This window comes from Neovison vison, chromosome 9 (genome assembly GCF_020171115.1).
Source record: "Neovison vison isolate M4711 chromosome 9, ASM_NN_V1, whole genome shotgun sequence".
In the NCBI taxonomy this organism is placed as follows: domain Eukaryota; kingdom Metazoa; phylum Chordata; class Mammalia; order Carnivora; family Mustelidae; genus Neogale; species Neogale vison.
In genome coordinates this window covers 33,875,468-33,886,551 of record NC_058099.1, presented here as the reverse complement: position 1 = coordinate 33,886,551, position 11,084 = coordinate 33,875,468, and the positions used below count along the sequence as shown (strand labels likewise).

Sequence of the window (11,084 nt, the reverse complement as noted above, 5' to 3'; positions counted from 1 at the left end):
TTTTGTAACAGTATCTTTTGAAACATGTTTTTAATTTTGATGACATCAGTATTTTTATTAATTTTTGTTCCTGGGATGTGCTATACTGTGAAGACTGGTAGTGGAACCCAGCCTCTTTATTTTGTTTTCTTTTTTTCCAGTCTCTGTATTTTAGAATCATGAAGTTTCTGATTTTTTACAAAGCAAAGTTTTAAACTGTAATTCACCAGTAAAAAGAACTGTCATTTATTCACTCACCTAAGAATGTCAAGTACTGTGCCCGTGTTCATACCTCGGATGCTTTCATAGTTGGCTTTTTTATCTTAAAGATTTTATTTATTTATTTGACACAGAGAGACACAGTGAGAGAGGGAACACATGCAAGGGGAAAGGGAAAGGGAGAAGCAGACCTTCTGCGGAGCAGGGAGCCCAACATGGGGCTCCATACCAGGACCCTGGGATTATGACCTGAGCCCAGGGCTGACGCTTAATGACTGAACCATCCAGGCGCCCCTGTAGTTAGCTTTTTAAGCTAACATTTGTAAATTGACAGCTTGTAGACTTTCGTATGTGTGTATATTTGTTCCACCGGTTTTTAAAAAATAATTTAAGTATAGCTTTTTATTTGTTACTATGGATGATTCCAAACACATAAAAGTTGTCACATTCCTATAATGAACTTAAATGTAGACAACTATGTAGCCTTTGTGGCCACCAGCGTGCCCCATGTAAACCCATGGGAAAAACAATTGAGTTAACACCCACTAATCAGATTTCACTTGAAATTTTTAGTTTCTGGTGAGTTAATCCAGAACCTCCAGTATGGGTTCAAAGATTGGCACGAATAATATCTCTTTTGGGTTGCTTTTATTTCAGTTTACTATCAAACCAGCAAATAAGCCATGCAGAGTGCCCAGAATCAAGGATAAGCCTGCCTTTCCACTGTCTCAGAGGTGTCTGACCTTCAGGGATGACTGCCAGAGCTTAGTGCCCAGTATAACTGTAAGGGGGCAGAGTGGCTCTTTTCTCAAAGTTCACCCATGGTCACATGAAGCACCTCCTTGCTGTGCTAGTACATAGTCCTGTTTCTTGCTGCTTCATTAGGCTAACAGCAGGCCTTGTTTTAAACTTCCACATTCATCTTCTTTTGAAGAGCACATGGCATTACTGAGCTGACTTTCTCGCATGGTAGCTGAACCCCGCTGCCCCAGTGGAGAGAGATACAGTGGTTAATACTAAGTTAAGGTTCCAAGACAATGCCTACAAAACTACCAGTAAGCCCGGTATGGTGCTTTCCTCAAAGGGAAGTTGTTCTTTTTAATAGTATTCTGGTTTTTCAGAGGTTCACAATGAAAATGTTTATAAGTGTTTAGGGGAAAAGGAGGACCAGACCTGAGATTGTAGAGTGACTTGGAGTTTAAGGGTTTTATTTTTTTTATTTATTTTAAAGATTATTGATTCAGAAGGGCACCTGGGTGGCTCAGTGGTTTAAGCCTCTGCCTTTGGCTCGGGTCATGATCTCAGGGTCCTGGGATCGAGCCCCGCATTGGGCTCTCTGCTCGGCACAGAGCCTGCTTCCCCCGACCCTCGCCTGCATCTCTGCCTACTTGTGATCTCTCTCTGTCAAATAAATAAATAAAATCTTTAGAAAAAAGTCAGAGTTTGGATCCACGGACCCAGGCTATCTGATTACACTCTTTCATAGGTAACCTGACCACACTGGCCTTTCAGAAAAGTACCCGTCTTAGAGCTTTGTGTGGCAAAAGACACAAAGGGGCTCCCCATTCAAATTTATGTGTTTGTTTCCTGTTCTTTAGAATATTGTTAGTTTTTGACATTTTTTAAAAATTTTATTTAATTATTTGACAGACAGAGATCACAAGTAGGCAGAGAGGAGGAAGCAGGCTCCCTGCCAAGCAGAGAGCCCAATGTGGGGCTTGATCCCAGGACCCTGGGATCATGACCTGAGCCGAAGGCAGAGGCTTTAACCCACTGAGCCACCCAGGCACCCCGTTTTTGACATTTTTAAAGTTAGACTTTTTTTTCAAGAGACAAGACTACAAAGCAGGAAGAACATAGACTTTGAATCAGTTCTGTACTTGAACCCAGGATCAAACATTTATCTAACCTATGCAAATAATGTTACTTGGGCAACTATGCCCTCATATTGCCTACCTATGTCTGACACTAGTAACTGATTACAGGATTGTCTCTTATTGAGCCCAGAATCCTTTTCATGATCGGTCAAGTTAGGGGATTTAGAATCAGTGGGAGTTGTAAAACCTATTTGCCCTCTTTCCTTTAGGCCCAGGTATACAGACTAGCCATCCAAGCCAGTCCTTCAGTAGCCCACCAAACCTGTCTTTCTCTTCCAGTCTCATCTTCACCTTGTGACAGATAGCTTTTCGGAAAAGTCGCCTGTGGTGATCCTGAACTTGGGCCTTTATGAGAGCAGGAAGAGAAGTCCAAACCCATCAGCCATTACCCCACTCCCTAGAAAAAGGACCTGCCTTTTGGACATGTAGAGCTCATAGAGGAGGTGGAAAAGAAGGTGAGATCCTCCCCTCTACAGAGAGTCGGCCCGTGCAGACTGTCAGCTGCAGTGGAAGCCCTGGAACTGGCTGCCTGGTCTGCTCAAGTTTTCCTGTGGACAGAGAACCTTCCTTTGGGCTCTAGTGGTATTCCAGTCAGGACATGGTTTTTTCCCTCTTAGGAACAGGCTTTTAGTTCGGGAACTCTTCTTTGTTACTCAGTCTACTGCCCACTTGTGAGGTTTGTTTATAGTTTCCTTTAGCACTATAATATGGTGTGGAGATAGACCCACTGAGATACATCCTAGCTGCTTAAACAAGTGTGAGAGGTGCCTTTTTTCTTCCTATAATTATATGTTGAAAAAATAAGAAAAATTAAGTGAGCAGAAAACTCAAAATTAATAAAAGTTATCTGCTTCTACCCAGGTCAGCCACTGTTGGCATTTTGATGTGTTTTCTTCCTCATTTTCTTTGTGTATATCTATGTATGTAACTTTTTTTTTAAGTTTATTTCCTTGTTTAAGTAATCTCTACACCCAACGTGGGGTTTGAACTCACAATCCCAAAATCAAGAGTCACACACTTTGCTGACTGAGCCAGCCAGGCGCCCCATACATGTAATTTTTTTTAAATGAGATCATGTTAGCATGGACATGCTCTAGGTCAAAGCATCATTATAATTAGTGGCTACATAATATAGTATTGTATAATAGAGCTGTTTTAATTTATTTCAGCAGTCTCTCAGTCTTGGACATTTAGAACTTGTAACAGGTATTTATACATTTATATTTTTGAACATCCCTGAATTATTTCCTTAGGGTGCTTTTTAAAGCTGGTGCTCTATGTTGCCAAATTATAAGACCATTCTTTGAGCATAGACATTTGCTATAAGCTTCTGTTTTTCAAACTTGGTGATAGAACTTAGAGGATTTTTTCCCCAAACAAAATCTTGTATAGAAATCCTTTATATAAAAAGAATAAAAACCTACCTGCTGTGGTGGGAAACGTTTAGAGCCCTCAGCCTCTCCCCCAGTACCATTCTCACTTGTCCATACCTCTCCACTTCCCCACCATTTCCCCAATTCCTTCCCCAGGCTGATAGATATGGTTCTTTATACTATGTCCTCTGGCCCAGTAATGAACTGTTAGCATCTGTTATTAGAGTGCTTTCAACTACTGGTAACAGAAAATCCAATCCAGTTGTTAACTGTAAGGACTGTTCAGTGTCTCACAGAACAAGAGATCCAGAGACAGGGTGATTTCTGGGTTGTTTAATCCAGTGGCTAAGTGATATAACAGAATGAGGTTCTGAGCATTTTTTTGGTTCTGTCTTCCTTGGTGTGATGACTCTGGGCTCATATTTGCTGCTTCTGGTCACTAGATGGCTATAGCAGCAGGAAACATCACATCTTTCCACAACTCTGAAAGGAGGTAGGAGAGTGTACCTCTTCCTTATATTCTTTTCGCAAGAGAAGAAAGCTCCCAGCTGATTTCCCCTTGTTTCATATTGGGCAGGATGGTGTCACATGGCCATTCCTAGATCAGTCACCGAGAATTGGAATAGAATAACCATAATTGGTTTAGACCAATCAGGATTCACCCACTAGGGCTGGAGAAGGACTTAACCTTGCCTGAAACTGGTGGCAATTTGATATCTGAACAATATCCAGGTTCTTTTGTCAAGGGAGGAGGGAACAAATGGCTGTTGGGTAGCAGCCAATAGTGCCTGCCATAACATCCCATTAGGAAATATATTGAAAACCCAAATAAAATTCCAAGGCTGCCTCTTTTGGTATGGCCTTGGCCAAGTCACTCAACCTCTCTGGGCTTTCGTTTCCTTATTTGTAAACTGGAGATAGTGATATCTGCCTTACCTACCTTACAGAGTTGTGGAGAAGGTATATGAAAGAACTTAACAAAGTACTTTACTAATATCAAGGCTTCTTATTAATTTAATTCTTAGAAATGAGCACCAGGAACCTGGGTGGCTTAGCTGGTTAAGTTTCTGACTCTTAGACTCTTAATCTCACAAAAAAACCCTGAGGGTTACTGGGGTAAGGGGGTTAGGGAGAGGGTGGTTTGGATTATGGACATTGGGGAGGGTGTGTGCTATGGTGAGTGCTGTGAAGTGTGTAAACATTTCAGCTTCACAGACTTGTACCCCTGGGGCTAATAATACGTTATATGTTAATTTTAAAAATTAAAAATAAGTAAATAAATAAACTTCTGGGGCGCCTGAATGGCTCAGTGGGTTAAGCCTCTGCCTTTGACTCAGGTCATGATCTCAGGGTGCTGGGATCAAGCCCTGCTCTGGCTCTCTGCTCAGTAGGGAACCTGCTCCCCCCTCAACCCGCCCGCCTCTGCCTGCCTCTTTGCCTACTGTGATGTCTGCCTGTCAAATAAATAAATAATCTTAAAAAATAATAAAAATAAATAAACTTCTAAAAAAAAAGTTCTGATTCTTAATCTCAACTCAGTTCTTGATCTCAGGGTAATGGGTTCAAGCCCCATGTTGGGCTTCATGCTGGGTGTGGAGCCTACTTTAAAAAAAAAAAAAGAAAAGAAAAATGAGCATCACCAGGCCTTCTGTGTAAAGGTAGGAAATCAGTAAAACCTAAATTCTAAGAAATGTCTTTTGGTTTAATTATTCTCTGAGCTTTGGTTTCTTTGCCAATAAAATGGGGACAATAATAAAAATAGTGCTTCCTAGGATTTTTATAAGAAGATAATGAATATGAAACATTGAGCACATTCTTAGCACATGGTAGTTGCTTAGTGTCAGCTATTAATTTTGCAAATATTGTGTCTTGTTTGGATTAATTGGGGACAAAGGGATAATTATCTGAGCTTCTCTTGATTCATAAGAACAAGTATGGACTTGGGGTCCTTATGTACTTAAGAGTGTCTGAGTCTTGGGTCTGAGATTTTTGGTGCTTTAAGTATTTAGAGGAGCAAGACATGCTTGTAATTGGAGTGAGCAAAGAAGACTTATTGGCAGAGGTGGGGCTGAGCCAGAGTTTCAGGTTTATATTCCATTGGAAGGTTTATTTTGTCCTGACTTTGCCTCTTTATTCTAACTTTGGGTTTTCTCATTTTGTTAGACCTTTTGTTTTATTGGCTATATTATGATGAACAGAGATTCTGCTTTTGACAGTATTCTCTTGCAGGTCCATGTGATCTGGAGAAAGTCTGACCTCCCTGCTCAGGAGAAGGCAGTGCTGGAATTGGCACTTGCTATTTCCCAAGCTGATGACATAACAGATGACCATTTCAAAAAGCTAGAGATGCATGGATTCAGTTAAGAAGATGCTTGGGATTATCACTGCCATTTCAGCTTTATTTGCCATGTCCAGCTGCCTTGCTCATTTTGTTGATCTTGTTCACAGCAAAGAATTGTGTTTGATGGGCAGAACCAATGATGTCAAAGATACCAAGAGTAAATCAGCTGCTGCTCCCAAAGTATAACAGCCTAAACAGAAAGGTATATGTTTGTATTTCAGGCATACTACGTTACTGGGGAAGTAATTGCTTAAAAACACCTAGTCAGGGGTGCCTGGGTGGCTCAGTGGGTTAAAGCCTCTGCCTTTGGCTCAGGTCATGATCCCAGGGTCCTGGGATTGAGCCCCAAATCGGGCTCTCTGCTTAGCAGGGAGCCTGCTTCCTCCTCACTATCTGCCTGCCTCTCTGCCTACTTGTGATCTCTGTCACATAAATAAAACAACAACAACAACAAAAAAAAAAACATCTAGTCAGTGGATAGGGAAGAAAGTAAATGAATTTGCTCCCTGCCTGCTCAGTGAGATAGATCCTAAAGTGTTGGAGTATCCAGGGACATGTGATACCTGGGTCTACGGGAAATGTTTGGCAGTTGTTTCCTTGTGTTGTGATCTAAAAGGAACATTAGGGCAAAGACGTTTAGAGGATGCTTTCCTGATGAACTGATATCTATGAAGTTGAGCTGTTGAAGTTGAGAATTTTTTAACATTTGAAAATAGTGTTACATAGAAATTGGTCTATATGGACTGTAATTTGCAGTCAGTTCCTTGTTAACACGACATGGTTGTATTTAAAGGCTCTCAAGGGGCGCCTGGGTGGCTCAGTGAGTTAGGCCTCTGCCTTCGGCCCAGGTCATGATTTCAGGGTCCAGGGATCAAGCCCCACATCAGGCTCTCTACTCAGCGGGGAGCCCACTTCCTCCTCTCTCTCTGCCTGTTGCTCTGTCTACTTGTGATCTCTCTCCCTCTGTCACATAAATAAATAAAATCTTAAAAAAAATAAAGGCTCTCAAAGACAGTGGGTAAATAGGAGCAGTCAGAGTTAATCCATCTTTAGTGCCTTCTCAGTTAACTTCCAGTAAATTTTTATTTTATTTGTTTATTTTGCTGATGGGTTGGTTGTAAAGTCATGATAATCTCAATAGAATTTTAGTCCTTATGGTAATTTATTATTTTAGCTTTTAGCAAAAAATACTTGTTAAGTGAGGACTCACATTTTGAATAGAAGCATAAGAAAAAAAAAAAACCTTGGCATTACTGAATGTCTCATTCTGTGTTACAGCTGCAACTGTCTTTTTTGGTTATTTTCTTAAGAATAATTCTCATTATCTGATAGAGGTACATGCAAACCTACAAAATGTTTTCTTCCCATTTGGCTTCCAGATTCTCTAAATTGTTAGTGAACATTCCTTAATCAGTTTTGTAACTATACTGTGTTAATTTCAAATTGCCTCAACTGTGAAGTCTGATTTTCTTGAGGCAGCACAAAGTTTCATTGCAGGGCTTGTGTTTTTCTGTTGGAATTACATCTTAAATACCTTGTAATATGTAACCTTTAAAAATTTTTATTTTACCTATTAAAAATTAATAATATTTGTGAATGTTCAGTGTTTTATAGAGCATAAAATTTCAGCCACTGGCCATAACTTCGGGGTCAAGCAGAGGACCTCTATTAAGTTTTTGTGGGGGCAACATGGAGAATATCTCCAGAGGAATGGCTGCTATTCTGAACTAAAGATGCTTGGTTCTTGCCCTTTTTTCATTCAGCTCATGGACTAGAGAGCCGAAGAACTATTAACTTTCCTGATGGGAAGACCTGCTGAATGTTCAGCCCTCTGAATCTCATTCCTTTACTGTAGAGATCCTTCAGATCTGTCCTCACAGGATAGCTCTTCCTGCAAAGATCCTGGAGGATCTTTGGTTTATCCTCAGTCATCAGATGTGAGCTTTCTACAACATAGCTCTTGATACATAGCTCTTGATCAAGGCCTAGAAGAATTGTCCGTTCTTCTACTACCTTTCCTTGTATCTCAAGCTTTCCTTTACTGAAGACTCCTTCCCTTCCCAAGAACCACCCCAGATCCTGTTAACTCTTTTTTTATTATTATTATTTTTTAAAACAAACGAATTCTGTATACTGATCTTTACCAGCAGTGGTGAAGGGCCTTGCATCTCTCATGTCCTCTGTGCCCTGCCAGGTACATATAAGCAGGGTTTGCCCTTGGGCTCTGTTGTTTGTAAGGTTGATTTGATTTAGGTCTCCAGCTCCACTCAGTGACTCCTCCTGCTGGATATATGCTTTTTCCTGAGGAGAGGAAGGAGCCTTATAAAATCTTGACCTACTGGCCAGGAGCTGGGAGTTGGATAGATACTTAGGGGTCACCAATAGAACCCATTTTCCAGGCCCTGTATAGACTTGGTGTTTATTTTTCCTTTATTTTTTTTTTTAAGTTTTTTTTTTTTTTTTTTTTTTTTGAGAGAGAGCGAGCAAGGGGGAAGGGCAGAGAGAGAAACTAAAATCCACTCCCTGCTGAGCCCAGGGCCCAGGGAGGGGCGTGATCCCACCACCCTGAGATCAGGACAGCTGAAATAGAGAGCCTCACACCTAACTGATTGAATCACCCAGGTGTCCCAGGCCTAGGCTTTTATTTATTTATTTATTTTTAAAGATTTTATTTATTTATTTGAGAGAGAGAGAGTGTGAGAGAGAGCATGAGCGAGGAGAAGGTCAGAGAGCGAAGCAGACTCCCCATGGAGCTGGGAGCCTGATGTGGGACTCGAACCCGGGACTCCAGGATCACGCCCTGAGCCGAAGGCAGTCGTCCAACCAACTGCGCCACCCAGGCGTCCCAGGCCTAGGCTTTTAGCACAGTAGTGAACCTGAGTCCTTAGACTTCCAGCCGGAGTAGGCAGTACACCTTGCCACTTACTTTGTGGGCCCTGCACATAGTATGGTAACTTCTAACCCCTTTTGACCTTAGCCTAAGTTGGGGATAACATTATCATAGTTCACCCCTTTAACTCTTCAGGCCCACTCGTCCCCAGGCACGCAGTTACGATGACTCACAACTACCGACTGTCCCAGGAGTGCCCGAATGGTGCCACCGCCCCGTGTAGCCCGAGCCCTGGGCATTCTCCAGGGCGCTCAAATATAGCTGGTCATTGCCGGTCAAGGTCCCTATGGGATAAAGCATCCGCGGTGGGCGGTGTCCCCGCTTTCGCGGTCCCCAACGGATGGTAGCCAAGGGCGGCGCGTGTTTCCCAGCCGGCGGGGTTAGGCGGTCGCACGCCGGAAGTGGCGGCGGGAGCGGGAGAGCTGAGGTGTCGGCCGGCGGGGCTGCGGCCGGGAGCGGGGGGCGGGTGCGTTGGTCATGTTTACCTTCGGGCCCGGTAGTCCCGAAGGGGATGGGACGGCCGCAACGGGGGATGAGGAGCCGGCACCCCGTGCGGGGCAGGTGGCAGCCACCGGGCCGCTCCCCTCCCCGCCCGCGCCGCCGCAGCCCGGGGCTGACGCAGCCCCTCCCCCGTCGCCCTCCCGGAGCCCTCGCCGCCCCGGAGCACCTTCGCTGCCCCTGCCCGCGCGCGCTGGGGAGCTCGGTCCGCCTGGAGCTCTAGACTCCTCAGCTGCTTCCGCCCAGGGAGAGCTGTCACCACCCTCCCCGCCGCGCCGGCGACCCGGGCCAGACTGCGGGGCCGGGAGCCGGGGCCGCCACGGCCTCGGCGCCGGCCTTGGTGGCCCCGGAGCCCGGCTGTTCGGGTGGCTGAGAGAGCGCAGCCTGGGCCGCGGACTGTTCGTGGACCCGGCGCGGGACAATTTCCGCACCATGACTAACCTCTATGGTTCCATCCATCCCGCGGACTCGGTGTACCTCAGCACCCGCACCCACGGCGCGGTCTTCAACCTCGAGTACTCGCCCGACGGGTAAGCGCGGCCCCTCGGAGGGCGGGGACCCGCCTCCGCCTGCCCCTGCTGCCCGTGGGCGGCGGTCGGGGTTGGGGGCAGCCGGCCTGCAGGCACCCCAGCACTTTTCTGAATCGCTCTGTGGCTGTTGGAGGTCCCGGCCCGGCCCTTGGAGGTAGGCAGGCCCGGGACTCACTTGTGCGCCTCTGTGAAGCAGAAATGCCTAGGGCCTGCCACCCAGCAGGTCTGCCAGAGCCAAGCCAGAGCTAGGCTTCTCTGGTACACAGCATATACCCAGCAAATACATTCTGAGTAATTACTTATTCTTTCCCTGTCATCCCGGGATTGCGTTTTTCTCAGCGAAGCTGCTGGCAAGCGTAGGAAGCCTGCAGGTTCCATGTACTCTGTGCCTGACTTACCTTGAGGGTTGACAAGTGTGCGTTCCTCTGCCCCCGAAGGATACTGAGAGGTGTCTTATGATGTGGTTAGACTACGAGCTTCTGTTAGGGTGTCCAGTCGTTTTCCTGGCCGATTAAATAGTTGTGTTTGGTCTCGGTTTACTTTGTGTTATGGGGAATTCCAGAATAATGTGTATTTTTAAAACTTTGCTGAGTACACGAACAACAACAAAGGAAAACATTTATGCACAGTGCTACCCTGAGAAGACAGTATAACTCTTACCTGATCAAGGACTTGGGATTCTAGTCATTTGCTTAGTTCATTTATTCATTCTCTCATTCAGCAAATATGTGTTGAGCACTTGCTGTGTTACAGATGCGGAGGTTGCAGTGGTGAGCAAAACCAATCAATGGCACCACTTTTATTAAGCTTGGAATTTATTGGTTCAACAAGATATTAATAACCATACTAAATATTTCATAATGTATATTTATAAACTGAGATAAAGGCTTGAAGGAACTGGTTGTACACTAGGGTGTTTGAGGTTTCCCTGAAGAAATGGATTTAACCAAAAACAGAAAAAATGAGTAGAAGATGAATTAACCAAGATAGGGTGGGGGAGGGGATAGAAGTATTTCAGATGGAGGAAATAGTGTGTCAAAGAACCTGTGGTTGAAGGGCCACTATGTCATGTTAGAGAAGCTGAAAAATGATGGCTTAACAAAGCAATATATTTTGCTAAAGAAGAACCTGAAATATGCTGAGAAAGGAGAAAATTAGCAGAATATGAAATCATGGTGAGAAGTTATGTCATACTTCATCTCACTTATGCATATGCATCTTCGTAATTAAACTTGGTGCTGGGGTTTCTACTTGCAGCAGTTGTGTGGAACCTGTAGCAATGAATGTGCAGCTGAATACAGGTAAGGGAGGAGAAACTACTGCAGTTTATTCATGTAACATCCCCTCCCCAGTTCTCTCTCCAACAAAACCCTGTTC

At 44.3% G+C, this 11,084-nt stretch overlaps 1 protein-coding gene across 1 annotated transcript in view; it reads left to right on the top strand.

The window, feature by feature from the left end:
• The first annotated feature begins 9,156 nt into the window (after positions 1-9,156).
• The window catches only part of DCAF10 (DDB1 and CUL4 associated factor 10), a 41,545-nt gene continuing 39,617 nt past the window's right edge, over positions 9,157-11,084 (top strand). Inside the window, exon 1 of the mRNA XM_044265313.1 lies at positions 9,157-9,707. Within this exon, the coding sequence (XP_044121248.1) occupies positions 9,157-9,707 (551 nt within the window). The remainder of the gene's footprint in view (positions 9,708-11,084) is intronic.